Here is a 19,574-nt window from a genome sequence, read left to right as displayed (position 1 = left end):
ATAGGCACTCATCTCTCTCTGCGGCCCCCCTGCCATGTCTTTCATGCTGGTGGGTTTTCTACAAGAGGGAAATGTGTCTCCTCTACAAATGTGTGTTGGAGATGCCGGGTTTGCATTGAGTTTTAGGCAAAAGAGTTAATAATACTGAAAAATGCTTCTATTTTTTTTCAAATATGGTTGGTGTCAAAGTTACTGTGTCAATAACATTATGTGCTGATATAGGTATAACAAAAGGCATGGCTCTTTAAATGAAAAGCAAAACATTTTTAAATCAAATTCAAGAGAAGACTAATTGTGAGTAACTGCACATAATGCAGATAATCGCAATCAAAAAGATTGTTCATGATTTAACTACACAAAAATGTTTACTCATAAATAACTACACACAATAAAGTGATACACATAATACAAGTATTCAGACACTATACAAAAACTGTGATTAATTGTGATCAAACTATACAAAAAAGTGCAGTTAATCATGATTGAGACACAAATTAATGTGTTCAGTTGTAAGTAACTCGGAAGTCAGCAAAACATCTAGATCATCTAGAGGCATTCTGGAAACAGGTGCTGTGGACTGATGAAGTAAAAATTTAACTATTTAGCCGCATAAAATCAAAAATGTGTTTGGAGAGAGAAGGAGCAGCATCTGATGAAAAGAACACTGCTCACTATTAAACGTAGAGGAGGATCTGTTATGATTTGGGGCAGTGTGGCAGTGGCTCAGGAAATCCTGCACAGGTAGATGGAAAAACAGATTCTGAAGCTGTAAAGAAGCTTCTGCAGGACAGTGATCATTAAGAAAGCGAGATGGAGTTTTGTGACAGCCGTCAGAGATGAGAACATCACTGAAAATCTGTGTGTAGATCCTAAACATGCTGTGCAGACAGTAATATCACAGAACATTGTGTTCCACGAGGAAGAGTGAGGGAACATTTTGAAAACAAGAACAGAAAGACTTCTGGCTCTGCATTAACATTTCAGCAGAAAAAAAAAGTAATCTGCCGAGGTGGAGTTTACTACTTTATAAGTCAAAACTCAACAGAGCATAACATGAATGTGCTACAGATGGTTTTAAAAGGGTTCTATATAGCATCCAAAGGTTCTTGTATTGTTATAAGCTTGACATTGTAACAATAGAAGCACCCTTTTAAGTGCTATATAGAGCCCTTTTCATAAAGGACTATATACAGCACATTCTCCATCAGTCTGAAGAAACATTTCACCGTGCAAAGAACCATTTAATCATGTAAACGGTTCTTTGAGTGTTCATATATCTTCTTTACTTAAGAACCTATGAAGAACCGTCATCTTTAAGATTGGTCATATTATGTATGTCTATACAACCCCCTGCCACACACACCCCTCCCTTTATATCCCCAACCCCCCCAAACCTGCTCTTCAGCTGTGGGCCTTTGAACCCTCTGTGCCCTGTGATCTCTGTATTGTGTGAGCTTTATTACTGTGGAGAGGCTGAAAGAATAGCGCTGATAGCACTGCTGCCGATCACTGATCAGTAACTCCTGATTATTGATCTGGCTTCTCTGACAGTTACAGTGAGAGTGTGAGGCAGAAAAAGTGAATCAGTTCTAGTTTGGACACACCTATAAATTCATACAGGAGCATCAGCTTCACTTTTTATTCATTATGGGAGAAAAAAATCCAGCATAATATCAACATATTGTGGGTTTAAAATTAGTGTAGATACACAGCAGGTTCAAATATCTATATTTTATTGCTTAATTATTGATATGAAACATAATTCAAGCTCATTGTTAGAGAAGTATTGTTAGACTCACACCTACTGTTCTCCTAATCCACAAGATGGCAGTGTTTCTTTCTGGTGAGACTTCTGATCGGCTCTCTGTCCAAAAGTATAATCTCCAGAGAAAGCACTGACCAGTAGAATATCCAGTGCCAAGTGCACAGCTGTCTACTGTGTTATAGTGTATTAAATGTTAAATTTAAGTACAATACTACTAATTATATCACTATGTCACAATAGATACATGTCGTGATATTGTGTTATGTTTTTATGATCTTTCTTTTCCAGGGTTTCTATTTGTTATTTACATTTATACTTATATATTTTTTTTAAATAAATATTAAATAATTATTTTGTGTTCGTGGCCATGTTAATCACTATTCTTCATATCATTATTTTTATTATTAATAATTATTATTATTAGTATTCCTGTAATCCTCCATCTGAATGTAATGACTTTAGCCCCTCCTACTCATATGTTTCTGCATTTAGATGATCGTCATGGGCCAGTGGGCTTCAAAAGTAATATTAACCCGTATTATAATGTTTAACGTCCTCCTCTGAACCCCTAAACCCCCGTCATGTAGAGGAAAGACTTAGTGAGTATATAGAGCCTCCCAAAAACGGTTCAAGAGGAGAATCGGTTTCAGGAGATATTCTCGTTTTTACAGATTTCCTGCACAGTAAAATCAGTTTGACAAAGTCAACTTACTGTTATTACTTATTATATTTCTGAAAAACCGTGTTAACCGCATGGCAACACCACAGAAGCCACAATGTAGTACCGACCCACCAACACCCTAGCAACCACCTGGAGCACCATATCAACCACATTCCAGCACCCTGAGCTCTCCCTGCAGTTAGCTGCTTAGCAACAACCCAGAAATGTCTCAACCACCTGGAATACCACAGCAACAACCAGGAAAATCATAGCAACCACCGTTTACACAAACGCACAAAGGAAATTACTCCTTTATCCCAACAAACCGAGTCAGAATTGTTCACAGTGGTGGTGATAGGAACCAGACCTCCACCTCTAAAAGCTCCCTCACAAAGTTATTACATGAAATGGTTATGAATTCACTGCCTGATGTCTGATACATTGTTTTATTATAGTTTTGAGAAGAGTTTGGCCTTAAAATCCATTCATTTTGTAGGGACACCTATTATGCAGGGTGTTGTGAGGCAAAATAGTCCCCAAAAAGTCTGTAAGTTTATCCCTAATGAATTAATTGTCACTCCAAACCACTCAATCACAAAATTATGCTAAGGTTTTGGAAAAGTAAAAGTAACAGTGAAAATTAAACAGTATTTGAAAAATTTCAAAAGAAAGCGAAGTGTGTATATTTCTCTAGAATGCAACATTTCACACAATGCAAGTTTAAGTGACTCTGTTTGTCTTATCCACTGAATTATGGAATTATGATGTGGGGGTGGTGGGTGTAGAACAGATCTTGCTCAGGGGCAGAACAATCTGTGTGATGTTATCAATGATTTATTATGTGTGAGTCCAGGGTCTGAATGGAGCTGGAGGATGAATCCCAGTCAGACCCTCCACACTTGAAACACACAAATCATGAAATAATCAGAATCAGAATCAAGCTTTATTGGCCAGGTATTCTACGCATACAGTGGTTTTGTTACAGGAGCTCACAGTGCACAGTATCACAGACATTCACATGTAGAGAATAAGATAAAGTAAATATAAAACGTAAATAAAATGTGTTCCTGCCATCACACACACACACACACACACACACACACACACACACACACACACACACACACAGTCATACCTGTAAACCTTGCAATGTGCAAAGTTTGGGTCTAAAGTTAAAGTAAAGCAGCAGTTAAAGGTTGTATAGTGGTAGAGAAAGGGATCAGTGAGGTGACAGTTGGATAAGTGGGGTAAATAATTAGGCACAGTCATATTTCACTTATTTGCTCTAATTTGATTTCATTTTTGTTTATAAAGCAGTATGTTGTGTTATATCTGTATGTCTGGATAAAATAAGATCCATCAGTGTATTTATTACTTTCAATATTTCACTTCATCGTTTGTATCATGTGGAGCCTGAACATGAAAATAATGTGATTTTCCACAGTGAGCACACTTTCACAGAGAGTATATATCATATATTGAAGGTTCTTCTGAATTAGTACAAACTGAAGTAAAACGCTATTTAAATATCAATTAATTTTTAGATCCTGGGTATTTACAAGAATAATATTCTGATCTGTTTGCACCCAAGGTATTAACAGAGCTAGTAATGAGCTAAATATATACACAATCATACTTTTTATTGGGATACTTTATATTGGGAAGAGTCTGTCCCAAAACCAAAATAATACTTAAAAAATTATATAAACAATTCCAAGAGTACACCCCTGACATTTCTTCAGATATTTTATTATATCTATTCATGTGACAACACAATAGAAATTAAATGTGCATATAACTTAAAGTAGACAGTGTACAGCTTGTATAGCAGTATAGATTTACTGTCCTCTGAAAATAACTCAACACACAGCCATTAATGTCTAAATAGCTGGCAACACAAGTGAGTACACCTCACAGTGAACGTGTCCAAATTGTGCTCAAAGTGTTAGCAGACTTCTTATAGCCTAAGCTATCTTTGTGGAGAGCAACAGTTCTATTTCTCACATCCTCAGAGAGTTCTTTGCAATGAGGTGCCATGTTGACTATCCAGTGGCCAGTGTGAGATAATTGTACCCAAAACACCTAATTTAAAAGCCCTGCTCCCCATTCACACCTGGAACCTTGTAACTAATGAGTCACATGACACCAGGGAGGTGTACTCACTTGTGTTGCCAGTTATTTAGACATTAATGGCTGTATGTTGAGTTATTTTCAGAGGACAGTAAATCTATACTGCTATACAAGCTGTACACTGACTGTAAGTTATATCCAAGTTTCATTTTTATAGTGTTGTCCCAGGAAAAGATATAATAAAATATTTGCAGAAATGTAAGGAGTGTACTCACTTTTGTGAGATACTGTACAGATGTGTGTGTGTGTGTGTGTGTGTGTGTGTGTGTGTGTGTGTGTGTGTGTGTGTGTGAGTCATGAGTCACTTTTAATGTTCCAGTCTGAAATTTAGGACTAGAATTCAGGATAATTCTGTTAAATTATCACCAGGGTTAAGATAGCAGTTGAAAGGTAGGTAGCTACTTTCCCAAAATGTGTTGGTAGCTGCAATTTAGCTACTTTTCTGCTACTTTTTAAAAAATACTGCACTACTTTTTAGCTATCTTTAAAGTGCGCCTGTCAGAATGTTTGTGTATCTCCTCCTGGCACACCAAACAAACCCAACTGATAGTGTGAACAAGAGACTGCATTTAATCATGTGCCAGAAAGATAAGCTGCAAATATACAAAAAGATCACCAAACATTAAGTTTAAGTTTAGCTGACAATCCAACTCGTACATACAAAGGTGTGATATTCAACAAAAATAGAGTAAGAGCAAAGTCAGTCATTCCAGGTTTTTAATGAAAATCAACAAAAATAACTGGATATAAAGCAAACAACTTTGTGCAAAGAATTGTCAACTGTTGAAATAAAACTGCTCCAAATCAACCATTTCAGCAAGATGCCTATAGACATGAAACTCAGTGTCTTAAACTTCAGCAACACTTTAACCTCAAAATTCTCATCAGTTACCCAGACTCTGTGCAGTGCATTTAGTAACAGTCTATTGCAATTTATTGCCCTAGTTAGTAATAGTCTGTTGAGATTTTTTTTTGCTTTAGCTAAGCCGGGGGTCGCTCCTTGACTGTTCTGTTGCGGCTCCACAGCAGCAATAGATTTTTAGGTGAAATAACTTAATCCTTCTTTGCAGAAAATTAAGCTCTGCTGAGCGTTATAACACAGTTATAACACAGTTTCAACAATAAGTGGTCTTAAACACTGGAGTTATAACTGCTCATTCTCCAAACTTTCATGCTGAAGACTGATGCGCAGAGTGCTCGAGGGGTCACAGCTACGCAAATAACAGTCTCGCCTAGCTTGTAGCTAACGAAACAGCAAAAAGAAAGATTTAAGACGAACATATATAATTTAGAGATTAATTGACTTATAAGCAGTTGGTTTCCAGATACGTTTAATCTGCAGCGAGAAACTGTCAATCAAAGTCGTGAGCCTGAAGCTTCACTTTCACTTCAGGCACCATTTAAGGTGGAACGGGACAGTTAGAACGTAAAGCTGGTGAGGAAGAAGCGACTTCGGCCTCGTAAAAACAACGTTGAGAGACATTTTACAAAACAGTGTTCTGCTTTTGAAGCGCTAAAGCTTAAAGCAGAGCAAAGTAAGTTTGCGTTTGCGTTAATATTTTTAGCCTGTACTAGAACATCAGCACACACTGAGACATACTAAAAGCCAAGATGGTAAAATGGACATAAAATGTTGTGCCTCCCCAGGTGGTTTCTTTTTTGTTGAAAGGACAAAATGGCTCTTCATAACATTTCAGTTCCTAAGCTTACTATAGTAAAGGGTTATCAGTGCGTGCCTGTTTGCATCGAATTGTACCACCTGCCCAGTTAATGGCCACGGTCTATAGTTCAGATGAGAGAGAAAGAGAAAGATGTACTGGGATAAGAGAGTGAGAGAGAGAGCTGTATGGGGATGAGAGAGAGAGAGAGAGAGAGAGAGAGAGAGAGAGAGAGAGAGAGAGAGAGGGAGAGGGAGAGGAAGAGAGAGAAAGAGATTAGTGTTCTGGTGGCATTCAGCTCTCAGGGGTCTGTCTGGTTAAACTCTGCTGGAGAGGACGCAGGAAATGACCTCACAGTGAAAACACAGACAAATAAAGGTATAAAGGGGATTGTATCTGTAGAGTACCCTCTCCACCACCCCCACCCCCAGAATAATAGCACACAGTACAGTCTGACCTTCAGCACAGCTCTGAGGGCAGACCATATCTTAGTCATTTTTCTCTTTGAGAGGGAAAAACAAATGACATTTTAATGTGAGAAAGACTTTAACAAACTGAAAATTGCTTTTTGTGATTACACCATCAGAAACAGGGTCGATTATGATTCGTAATATCAGTAATAACACATTAAAATTGATATCAGTGAAGAATAGAGACAATAATTAGTAGGTAACTATTTTCTAATATTTGGATTTAGTTTGTAGCCGTGAATTAGTCAGGAAGTCTAATGGGATGTCTGAGTTTTCCACTCTGATCCATAACAAGTCCGGATTAAAGAGATGAAGTTAACAGCATCGCATTCTATAAAAGAGTATAATCTGAAGAATGTAGAAGCTGGTAAAGTAGGAGAACCTCACGTTTGCCGACTCGTAGCACTTCAACCGCTTCTCCACTGTAGAATCAAAAGGTTCCCTGCTGGATAAACTCATAGAAACCATTAAGTGTGTATGTAGGTTCCTGATGATTCTGTGATGTGTTTTTGTTTTTTAATGTGTCTGTATCACAGTGTATATGACTCTAAAGGCTTAACAGGTGACCAGTGGCTGATTCTAAATGCATTTGATGGTTTCCTAATGGCAGCTAAAGGGGTTCTACAGGAAACTAGTAGTCTCTAATGGGAGGCATTAAGAATTTACATTTAACATGTCGGGGGCAAAAATTTAAGTTAAAATGCAGCCTGTACAAATATTAAGGCATAATGTGTGTTTTACACATCAGAGGCCCACCCAGCATTATCATGCCCCTCTAAACCTATCACTGTCTACACTGTCCTTACATCTGCAGCGGCAGGTGGTGAAAGCAGTGTAAGTTCACTTTGTGAGCTGCTGTTTTTTGCTGTCTGATATGAAAGGCTGCATCAATTTAGGGGAGTCTGGATGAGTGTCTCTGTAGTGGCTGTATTTTAGGGATGTGGAGAGATTTTCTGAATGTGTAGATATTTTATGATTGGCTATAAATGTGTCTCCTGATTGTGTGGACAGATCTGCCCAGTGTTTTCTTTAGCTGTTTTTTCTCAGACCTGACCAGAACGTGAAAAAACAAACACTTCTTGCCCAGGCTGATTGTTATGGAGAAGAATTTGTGCCACACTAAAAAGCAGTAACTACAGTGGAAAAACATGACACACAACATTACTCTTCCATAGTGAAATGCAGAATATGAGCCAGAACGAAGTATAAAACCTCTACTACACTGTTTAAACATGACTTTTAGCTCTTTATCCTCCTTTGATTTTTAAGTTTGAACTTTACTTTGTTTAAATTTGAAAAAAAAGTTACATTTCCTCATTTGTAAAGTACTTTCAATGACCACATAATGTGAAAAGTGCTATATAAATAAACTTACCTTGCCTTCATTAAAAACGATACACGAGGGCTCCTGAGTGGCACAACGTCAAGTGTTGGCCCTGTCATCAGGAGATTGCGAGTACAATCCCTGGTGATGCTACAGCCATCTGTATCTGGGAGTCCTAGAGAGTACAATTGGCCTCACTGTGTCTGGGTGGGTAGGATGCCCCCCCCATTCCCCCCCCCCCCCCCCCCCCCACCCCCTTCTCCCTTGATCACTGAACAGGATGATGGCATTGATGATGAGCGCAGGCATCTGTAAACTGACGAAACTGATTTGGCGGTTGGTATTTTCCTTCGACCGCATTCAGCTGTCCAATGACGTTGTGTGAGCGGCAGTTCGAAAAGATGCGGTGGCCCTGTGTTGGCCTTCATCCTCCTAGCATTGATAGTTTATATGACCAAAACAGTGAAATGCAGTGAACATTGGAGAGTACATTTAAACAGTAACATGCAGAAAATATGCTGCAAAGAAAAGTAAAAGATGTATTATACTAATTTAATGCTGTACTGCTGTGTAAAGCAGTATAATTGTGCCTTTATTACATTTAAAGGTAGCTTGTATTCAGTTCTAACAAATTTTTCCACTGTAGTTACTGCTACTCAGTTTGGCACAAATTCCTCTCCGTAGATTCTGATCCTCCAGAGTGCTCATCGTGCTCACTAATGGACACTATCAGTGTGCAGAGATTGTAAGTGATGAAGTTTATCTCTCCTATTCCTCTGTGCTGCAATCACAGTTCTCTCCAGCACTTTACCATCAGAACAGTCCAGTCTCCAGACTGTCCTAGAATTCATTAAAATGCTCTCTGTTGTGCACCTGTAAGTCAGTAGATGCAGGGCTAAATCATCACTGAAAGCATGTGGAGGTGTTCAGTATCTGTAATAGACTTGATTGTGTGTTTTCTGACTCACTGTTACTTATAAACATGGTCTACATTAGCATAGCTGAACATAATAGCAGCCTGTACATTTGTTTGTATTTATAGATAACAGGAAGTCCCATAGTGTCAAACATTATGCAAATTTTCACTGAACTCTAATTTTAAAGTGGGATCTGTTTTAAAAGTTGATTTTCTTCCACCAGAGAAAGACCCGTAACTCCATCGGTCCCCGGAGACCCCAGTCTGCTCACAGCGTAAGACTCTCCTTGAACGTTTGCATCCTCCGCCGCCTCCTGTCTGCTTGTGTTTTGGGAATCTTTTATGAGCATGTCTGGGTGGAGGGTCTTGGTTGGGTTTGGGTTAGATTTTGATGGATTGATGGTGGATTGGGTTTAGTTGGGATTGGTTTTGGTTGGGGTTTTCCTTTGGGTTCTGGTTTGGGTAGTAGTGTGGGTTTTAGTTGAGTTTAGTTTGTCTTTGGTTGAGGTTTTGGTTTATGTTTTGGATGAGAGTTTGATTGGGCTTCGATTTCAGTTTTGGTTGAAGTTTTGATTGAGTTTTTGTTGAGATTTTGGTTTAGGTTTTTGTTCCAGTTATGAATGGGTTTTGGTTGATGTTTTGTTTGAGGTTTTTGAGAACTCACTGAGTGCTCCAAGGCGGTGAATGTCATTAAGCAGGTACAGCTTCCTTTTGTTTCTGCTGTCTCATCTCATCTCTGCCCTTTCAGAGTTCTGCAGCCAGCTGGTAGTTTTGCTTCTGTGGTTCTTTTTCGCTTAGATAAGCAACTTAATAAGCTTTCTATCCTCAGATGCTTGTTTTTCCTCCGTTCTGTTTTTGTACCTCTAAACCAGCAGGCAACCCTCAGAGCCTTCTGGGTGTTCACAAAGGCCTAACAATTTCTGTGAAATAAAAAACAAAAATCACTTTTCTGTAATTTTTTTTAATTTATTTTGACTTTCAGAAAATAATCCTGTTTGGTTTTTTCAGACTCTTCTGTTTTGGTTGGAAACAGAAGAGAGCTACTCTTTTATCATCCTATAAAAAATTATCTAAGCATTCTTTGTGTTATTTAGACAGACACAGAGAAGCATTAGAGATGGACTGAAGCCTGAAAGTCATATTTTGAGTTCCAATTTTAAACATCAGTCTCATCCTTCTGGAAGTTCTAGATGCATCACTGTGAATACAATTTGTAGGCTAACCAGGCAGAGCTCTAATAGTATCTAATAGTAATAATTTCTGTGTTTTATTAAAGCAATAAGTTGTGAGATGTTGTGTGTTACTGTAGTTTTATCACAAGGAAGGGTGTTCTTAGGCATGGCGTGAAATGGGAACATTAGATTGCTAGCTACCAAGATATTGGCATACTGTTATCGATTTTTATGCTTTTAATCAAGAAAATGACCATAATACATTAAATGACATTCAACTTAAGATAATACAATTGTTATTGTAATTTTTTAATAGAGAAAATACGTTTGTGCGGTTCCTTGGTCGCTCCTGCAGCCATCTTGCCAGTTTTTCTTTTTTCTCATAAGACTCCTTTGGAGTGTGGCTCTGTAAAACCTCTGTTTGTAGGGTCATGTAGCCCTAACACTTCACCCTACCCCTCTATCTCAAAAATTGTGACACCCTTCCCCAGACGCACAAAACAGAGGGCTAACGGCCAAGTAGGTGCAAGGGGTGAAATGGGATTGGTTCTTACAACCTCAATTCCAATGAAGTTGGGACGTGGTGTAAAACATAAATAAAACCAGAATACTTGAATACTACAGAATACTACAAATCCTTTTCAACCTATATTCAATTGAATACACTACAAAGAGAAGATGTTTAATGTTTAAAATTATAAAGATTTTTTTAATTTTAAAAGCATAAAAGCATAAAAGCATAAGCTTTATTGTTTTTTGCAAATATTCACTCATTTTGAATTTGATGCCTGCAACACGTCCCAAAGAAGTTGGGACAAGGGCAATAAAAGACTGGGAAAGTTGAGGAATGCTCAAAAAACACCTATTTGGAACATTCCACAGGTGAACAGGTTAATTGGAAACAGGTGAGTGTCATTATTGGGTATAAAGGGAGCATCTCTGAAAGGCTCAGTCGATCACAAGCAAGGATGGGGCGAGGTTTACCACTTTGAACAACTGCGTGAGCAAATAGTCCTTTACTTTAAGAACGTTTCTCAACGTGCATTTACAAGGAATTTAGGGATTTCATCATCTACAGTCCATAATATCTTCAAAAGATTCAGAGAATCTGGAGAAATCTCTGTAAGTAAGCGGCAAGGCAGAAAACCATCATTGAATGTCTGTGACCTTTGATCCCTCAGGTGGCACTGCATTAAAAACCGACATCATTCTGTAACAGATATTATCACATGGGCTTAGGAACGCTTCAGAAAACCATTGTCAGTGAACACAGTTGGTCGCTCCATCTACAAGTGCAAGTTAAAACTCTGCCATGCAAAGCAAAGCCATATATCAACAACACCCAGAAACACGCCGGCTTCTCTGTGCCCAAGCTCATCTGAGATGGACTGACGCAAAGTGGAAAAGTGTCCTGTGGTCTGACGAGTCCACATTTCAAATTGTTTTTGGAAATCATGGACGTTGTGTCCTCTGGGCCAAAGAGGAAAAGGACTGTCTGGATTGTTATCAGTGCAAAGTTCAAAAGCCACCATCTCTGATGGTGTGGGGGTCTGTTAGTGGTCATGGCATGGGTAACTTGCACATCTGTGAAGGCACCATTAATGCTGAAAGGTACATACAGGTTTTGGAGCAACATATGCTGCCATCCAAGCAACGTCTTTTTCAGGGACGTCCCTGCTTATTTTATCAAGACAGTGCCAAGCCACATTCTACACGTGTTACAACAGCATGGCTTCGTATTAAAAGAGTGCAGGTACTAGACTGGCCTGCCTGCAGTCCAGACCTGTCTCCCATTGAAAATGTGTGGCGCATTATGAAGCGCAAAATACAACAATGGAGACCCCGGACTGTTGAAGTTGCACATCAAGCAAGAATGGGAAAGAATTCCACCTACAAATATTCAACAATTAAGTGTCCTCAGTTCCCAAATGCTTATTGAGTGTTGTTAAAAGGAAAGGTGATGTAACACAGTGGTAAACGTGCCCCTGTCCCAACTTCTTTGGAACGTGTTGCAGGCATCAAATTCAAAATGAGTGAATATTTGCAAAAAACAATAAAGTTTATCTGTTTGAACATGAAATGTTTTGTCTTTGTAGTGTATTCAATTGAATATAGGTTGAAAAGGATTTGCAAATCATTGTATTCTGTTTTTGTTTGTTTTACACAACTTTATTGGAACTGGGGTTGTACTTCATCGGTACACCAGGTGCTCCATGCAAGCAGCATTAGAGTCAAAGGTTTTTCGTGTCGTGGTGCAATAATACACAATTCAGTCGTTGTGAGGTGGTCATAGCTGTGTGCATATTGGGGATTTTGGAGCACCTTTGAATGTGGTTCAGCCAATCAGACTTTAGGACTGCAACTATCTGCATTATAAAAAAGCAGTAAGCAGCTCAGGAGGAGCTCTAAGTTCAGTTCATTTGTAGATCCATTTAGAAGGTCTGTGTTTGAAGGACATGCTCACATACAAACAGAAAGTCTCTCACTTAGCACACTGAGAACACTCAAAAGCCTGAAAAGGCCAAAGTGAACTGAAAAGCCCCTCAGTCTGTCACAGGAACTTTTAAGTTCTGTATCTTCCTCGAGCTCCTTTCAGGACTAATTAGGAGCAGTAAAGTGTTTGGATCCAATTAGAATGATTTTTAAGGAGCTTCATCTGTTACATAAGGACTTACTACTCTTCCTCTGTTTGACCTGAAATGTAGTCGGACAGTGATGTAACGTCCTAAATTCTAGAGAACATCATCTTATCTGTTCAGACTGTTTTAGACTCAGACAAAAATCCTAAGATGTGACCTTTGTTTGACCTTGTTTCTGTCTGGACACGAAAGCCTTCACGCTGACCTTTACTCAGAAACAGAATCAGGAGTTACAGCGCTGAGGAGAGGGACTGTCAGGAGTTTTATTAGATAAGGTCCAGCCTTTGGAGACATTTGGTGTAATCAAGTAGAAATCAAAACAGTTCTGTTTCATTTTTCATGAATCTTTTGATTCTATTTTTAAATAGAAGCAGATCAGCGCTAATCTTGGATTCTTTGCTGCAAAAAAAGCTTCTTCACTCATGGTTTGTATTTTTTTTTTCTTTTCATATGCAGGGATCAAATAAAGAGTGTATTAATATGACAACCTGGTCCAAGGCCACTTCATATTTATGAATTAAAATATGTATAGTTGAAGATGTTTTTTTCCATTACAGATATTATAACACTGCGTCTGGACAGATTCTGGGGACAGCATTTCAGTCAAATTTGCTGTAGGCATTTGTAAGGCATTAATCCGTGGTAAATGACCTTTAAAAGATGTAAATCTAAAGTTTTTAAGATAAACCGAGAAATGTTCACCTGTTGCCTGAATTAGTGAGGAATTAATTATCTGATGGGAACCTCTAGATGGCTGCTGTAGTCTTTCTACAGGTTGTGGTAGCCTATAGACTGCGTGTGGAAGTTTTTAGTGGTAGTATTTAGACAGTGTGCAGTAGCTTTCAGACAACTGAAGTGGTCTTTACATGGTGTGCAGTAGTCTTCAGACTTCATGCAGTAGCCTTTAAATGTAGTGTGGTAGCCCTTAGCTGTCATTTGGTAGCCCTTAAACGTTGTCAGTTATCCCTTAGATGGAATGTGGTAGTCCTTAGATGGCTGCAGTGGTCTTTAGATGGTGTGTGTGGTGGCCTTTTGATGACTGTTGTAGGCTTTAAATGGTGTGTGGTAGTATTTAGACATCATGGGGTAGCCCTTAGTCTTGTGGTAGCTTTTAGGTGTTGTATATTAGTCTTCAGACGTTGTGCGGTTCCCTTTAGACTGAGCTTTTAATGTTAGCCTTTAGATGGTGTGTGGTAGCCTTTGGACAGCTGCAGTATCCTTTAGACAATGTGCAGTGTCATTTGGATATCTCTAGTAGATTTTTAGACAGTGTGTGGAAGCATGTAGATAGCTGCAGTAGTCTTTAAACAGTGTGTGTGTGTGTGTGATAGTGCTGTTGTCTTTAAAGAGTGTGTGGTACTCTTCAGACAGTGTGCGGTAGTTTTTAGACAGCTACAATAGTGTGCAGTAGGCTTTAGATGCAGTAGCCAATATTGACATTTTTTACAAAAACACATTCAGACAAAGACAAATATAAGAACTCCAGTCACACCTGGACCCAATCACAGAGGTGTGGTCCGTCCTACCAACGAATGATGAGGAACGAGGAAGACATAGGAAAAAAGGTGCCTTACCAAGAGTGCTTACCCAGTAACCAATCCCAGTGATTTACAGCAAATTACACCCTCACAAAAACAAGTGAGACAGAAAGTCCCAAGCGGAAGTTCAGTTTTTATGTAAAAGATCCACCTGCTTTCACATTGAAAGACTATTCTATCCAAATCAGTCTGCAAGTTCCACAGAAGGTGAGTTCGGTAATTGTTTGTTTAGTATCATGAAAAGGCCTTTTTGCTTCTGTGCGAGAGCCATTTGGTTACTTTTTCCATCTAATGGTGAGGAAGAGAGTTTATAATACGTCAGAAAAACAATGAGGAATAATCTGACGTTCCCACCGTTCAGTCATGCCCCCGTGCAGCCATGTGCGTCTGTCTTTACCTGCTGCTGATGGATGAGTTTCCTGCTGATGAGAACCGATTTCAGTTGGTCACATAAATCACTGCAGTCTTTCTGTTCAGTCTGGATTGGAAGAATCTCTAACTTTCATATAAACACCAGCTTCCTCTCGTTCTTTCAGATTGAGAAGATCATGACGTTAATAGGAGCTGGCATCGACTTCTCCAAAGACCAGGAGAGCAGTGCGTCAGGTGGGTTCTCCTAACTGTCTTTGCTTCTCTACTCAGTGTGAACCAACTTAGCCTGAACGTTATGGTGCAAATATTCCATATTTATTATTCTGTGGTTTGACTAATCTTACAGAGTCAGATGCAACATGTTAAACTTTTAAACCCCACCCCCTAGTGCATGCTCTTTTAATGCCCATAGTTCAATCAATAACACCAGCAGAACACGCTTATTAGTGAAATTTATCACAAGCTCAATACACGTAGTTGATTGTGCAAAACCACTTCACCACTGTACAAGGTTCAAGCTTAAATAACTAAGTTAAAATTATATTTTGAAAAGGATTTCAAGCCCACGTCAGATAAGGGAAAAGGACTTTCCCCAGGTGGAGGAGTTTTTGTATCTCAGGGTCTTGTTCACGAGTGATGGGAAGTAGTTGTGTGGCAGCAGTAATGCAGTTACAATACAGGACTGTAGTGGTGAAAGGAGCTGAGCCATAAGGTTTTTCTGGTCAGTCTACATCCTGACCCTCACCTATGGTCAATAGACGTGGATAATAACCGAAAGAATGTAATTGCGAATACAAGTGGTGGAAATGAGCTTCCTTCGCAGGGTGGTGGGCTACACTCTACTTAATAGGGTGAGGAGCACGGTCATCTGGCGTTTGGTGTAGATCCTCTACTTCTCTGCATTGAGAGGAGCCAGTTGAGGTGGTTTGGGCATCTGATCTAGATGCCCCCTGGACACTTCCCGGTGTGGGGTGTGCTAGACACAGCCTACTGGGACAAGATGCCGGGGTCATCCTAGGACCCACTGGAGAGTTTCCATCTCCAAGTTGGCCTGGGAGCAGCTTGTGCTCCCCAGGAATGAGCTGGAGGAAAGAGTCGTCTGGGATTCTTTGCTCTCCCAACTGCTACCGTGACCCTACCTGGACTAAGCAGCCAATGATGATGAATGAATAAGTTCTAATTTTCAGTGATCCACACTAGGGCTGCAACAAACAACTAATTTGATATTTGAATAATCTTTCGATTATTGAAAGGAATAATCAATTATTCAGATTATAAATTGTTATTACCAAGTAACTCCTATATTACTTAAATATATATATATATATATATATATATATATATATATATATATATATATATATATATCTTATGTAGCTATCAGCTTTTAAATTTAGCTTGAGGTTGTTTTTGTGCATTTGTTAGTTAACATTGAAGACAAAGATGAATAACAAAAATTCAGTTTTAATTAAGTTTCCTGGTATTAGAAAAGATAAGTAAAACTCCAATATTTTTTTCCTGTCAAAGTTTAAAACTAAGGGTGTACAAATGTTTTCCTTTTTTGTGCATTCTGCTGTCTGTCTACACTCTTTTCCAACAAAATTCTACAATCACAGGTCTTTACTGAAACGGAGGAAAATCAGCATCTCCACATGCTCCTGGGAGGCTAGGGCTCCTCTGAGAGCAGATGCAGAGCAGTTGCGCTCTAATGGAGCGGATGGAAAAGTGGCGAATGTTTGTGTCAAACTTGTTCACTATACAGTAAATTTGAACGATTTGGTGTAAACATTTCAATTTAATGATAACTCTTCGAATAGCTGCCCTGTATGTTCGCGCAGAACCTCCTGAAACTGTCTGCAGGTGGCGGCAAAATGTTCTAGGAAAATTGAAAACTGTTTGCAAACATTCTCCTGTGTTTGTTGAATTTGAGTGCACAGGTGGCCTCAACATTAAGACAAAGATGCAGTGTTCAAAACGATAAATGTTATTTTAAATGTGAACAGGGTATTGGTGAATAATAGTTACTAGCTTCTCCGTTTCAACTCCTTGAACGATTCCAGAGAGCATGCACTTCAAAATAGATCTTACAGATCATAACATGAAGTAAGAAGGCTTTGAACATTAACATTAGCCAACTAGCTCGCTAGCACAACTAGTTTACTAAGATAAATCTTCTTCGTCCAGTGAGTCAATGTGTTTTCTTTCCACATGCTCCAACCTGGAGTATGTGGTCCCGTGCCAGCTCCTGTGCAAGGTCAGCTTTTCCAAATGCACACCCGACAACCTTTTTTTCATAATTAAGTGTGAAATGCTCCCACACTTTTGAGGATTTTGTTTGTGAGGCCTCCGTTCCACTTTTGTCAGTCCAGTGGTAATGTCAAAACATTCCCAGTGAGCGCGAGAAATATATGTAATGATGTCACCAACTAATCAACTATTAAATCAATTAATTTGGTTGTGAATTTTTGTCAACTAAGTCGGATAGTCATTGCACCCCTAATCCACAGGAATATTAACTCAGACAGCCCAGTGGGTACAGCTGTGAACAGCTGACGCCACATACAGCCACTGGGGTAACATCCACATTTATTAGGTGCACAGTGATTCTAAAGCTGAAGTTTAGTTTAACAGAGCAGTTCCACCTTTTAGAGTTATTGTTTATTTTTACCATAATGTGTCTCCACACACACAACTCACATCTATGTACTTAACTGAATTTTTGGGGGGACTATTTAGCTACGCTCACTTACGCTGCACCCCTGTGCCAACAACAGAGTTTAACAAGTGCTCCAGCGCCCCCTACTATAAGCCCTCCTTTGCAAGGTGTTGGATTGGTGTAGGACCAACCACAATAAGTTCACATCCCCACATTCAGCCCAAATTTTGACTCATGATTCTCCGTAGATATTCTTGGAGCTAATGAGTACATTTCACATATTCCTGTCAAACAGGTCTCATTCTGCTCTCTCTGTAATGAAGCCTGAAGTTGGTGTGACATACTTCAACAATCAATTTTATCGCCATACTGCCCACCTCTACATGACATGCATGCTAAAGTCCAGGAACGTGGTGGGGGGCTATGGGGGCTGCAGCATCCCCTTATTTTAGGGCTGCAACTGTATTAAACAATAATAACAGTAAAAATAATACAGAGATCTGAATGTTATTAGCCTAGAAAACACTCATATGCTTGTTTTAGAGACAAGTTCCTAATTTTGTATTTTTATTCATGTAATTTTGAGACCTGCAGTAGCTGCACTATTGGTAAGTTAATGCTGCATTAGAATCTCTTCCTTTGTCCCCTGCCATGTCATTTAAGGTAGCATTGAATTTAATGTTGAATTAAAAAGAGAAAGCGTGAGCAGACATAGAGAACAGTTCTGAACCTTAACACAGCCTAATACTGTTTTTAAAATAATCTAAAGTAATAATAATGTTTTATGACCTGTTTTACCTCCTGCTCAGTGTGTGTTCTCGCCGTGTGACTATGGGCATGACAGAATCGGTTAGGGCCCCACATATGAACAATCTGATTGGTCGCTACTTAGCTAATTTGCATAAAGTTGTATAAAGAATGAGAACAGAGTGAGGATGTGCATCTAATGTGTATGTTGTCGTCTCTTGCCTCATTATAGTGCAGTACACCCAAGGGTTATTTAGTAAATTAAATGGTCCTATGCTGAACTATGAACATTTGCATGATTAACGGGGTTTTGCATCATTAAAGGTTTTTTCTGATTGATGAGGAATGTGCTGTAGATGATTCTATATAGCACTAAAAGGGTTCTTTTATTATTCTTATGATATCAAGTCTGTAACAATAGAAGAACCCTTTTTGGTGCTATTTCAAACCAAATACATCACATTCTCCATCAATCTGAAGAACTATTTCACCATGCAAAGAACCATTTAATCATGCAGAAGGTTCTTTGGGTTTATGTATATATACCCTTGAAGAATCATCATTTTTAAGTGTGCATGACACATTCTGTTTGATGGAAAGTATTAAAAAAAAGCTGTAATGGAAAAATTATTTAGCATGATGGCATCGTTTATGTAACGCATATGCTGTTTATAATTTCACCGCCTTCAACTTAAGCACCTTCTCACAATCTCTCTATATATATAGAGAGAGATTAGAACGTATATTTGATAATTGTCCAGTGCTCTGTGCTTTAGGAGAATGATCAGAAAAGCTTAATGAATTAATTAACACCAAAAATTCTAATGTAGCTCCTAGTTATCCTCTATATTAGCATTTTTCTGGTGAAGCAGTTCTTTGAGGAAACCACCAGGCATCCGCTAATGTGATCATTTAAAGGACAGTTCCATTGATTTTTCAATAATCTTGCATAATTAAACAGATTTAATTAATGTAATTAATTTTTGACATTTATAAATCGATTCAGAATTGTTCACGTCTGCATCGTGATGCATCTAAGAATCAAGATTTTCCCGCACCCCTACAGCTGAGTCTGAATTATTTAATTTGTCAATTATTCAGAAACTTTGAAAAAAATGGTGGAATTCCCCTTTAAACTGAACATGCTCTCTAAAGTGATCATTTAAACTGAGAAAAACAGAACTGGGATTCTGCTTGTTTGGAATTCCTGGAGCTTTCCATCACTCCAAACGAGGTAATAAAGAAATCACACAGCTGGCCTATCTTTAATCACACTGTTGTAAAAAGGAAGACTCGATTTTATTAAGCAGGCAAGGCTGTTTATTATAACGAATGTTATTTGACAGTGTAATTGCTCAACATTACAGATGCTAAAGTACAAAGGCTTTTGCTTTAGCTTCGGCATCCTGCTGCTTCTGCGTTTCCCTCGTTGGGAATATTTGTATCTTTGTGGCTGCAGCTTCTGGACGTAACCAGATCTCACTGAATATCTAAAGGCTGGAACAGAATAAGCTCTCCACACATCA

At 38.8% G+C, this 19,574-nt stretch overlaps 1 protein-coding gene across 11 annotated transcripts in view; it reads left to right on the top strand.

Moving 5' to 3' along the window:
* Positions 1-19,574, top strand: part of LOC108424985 (ankyrin repeat and SAM domain-containing protein 1A) — a 109,609-nt gene that overhangs the window by 59,390 nt on the left and 30,645 nt on the right. For 6 of the 11 annotated variants that reach the window (XM_037541177.1, XM_017693353.2, XM_017693349.2 and 3 more), the window contains 2 exons: positions 9,149-9,199; positions 14,810-14,879. In XM_037541177.1, coding sequence (XP_037397074.1) covers positions 9,149-9,199; positions 14,810-14,879 — 121 coding nt within the window. Of the gene's footprint in view, positions 1-9,148; positions 9,200-12,246; positions 13,161-14,809; positions 14,880-19,574 lie in introns of those variants that run through there. The other 5 variants (XM_017693350.2, XM_017693351.2, XM_037541178.1 and 2 more) reach the window with 3 other exon arrangements.

The sequence above is a fragment of the Pygocentrus nattereri genome, chromosome 9 (genome assembly GCF_015220715.1).
Source record: "Pygocentrus nattereri isolate fPygNat1 chromosome 9, fPygNat1.pri, whole genome shotgun sequence".
Classification (NCBI taxonomy): domain Eukaryota; kingdom Metazoa; phylum Chordata; class Actinopteri; order Characiformes; family Serrasalmidae; genus Pygocentrus; species Pygocentrus nattereri.
The sequence above is the reverse complement of the archived record's forward strand: the minus strand, read 5'-3'. Positions and strand labels throughout refer to the sequence as shown.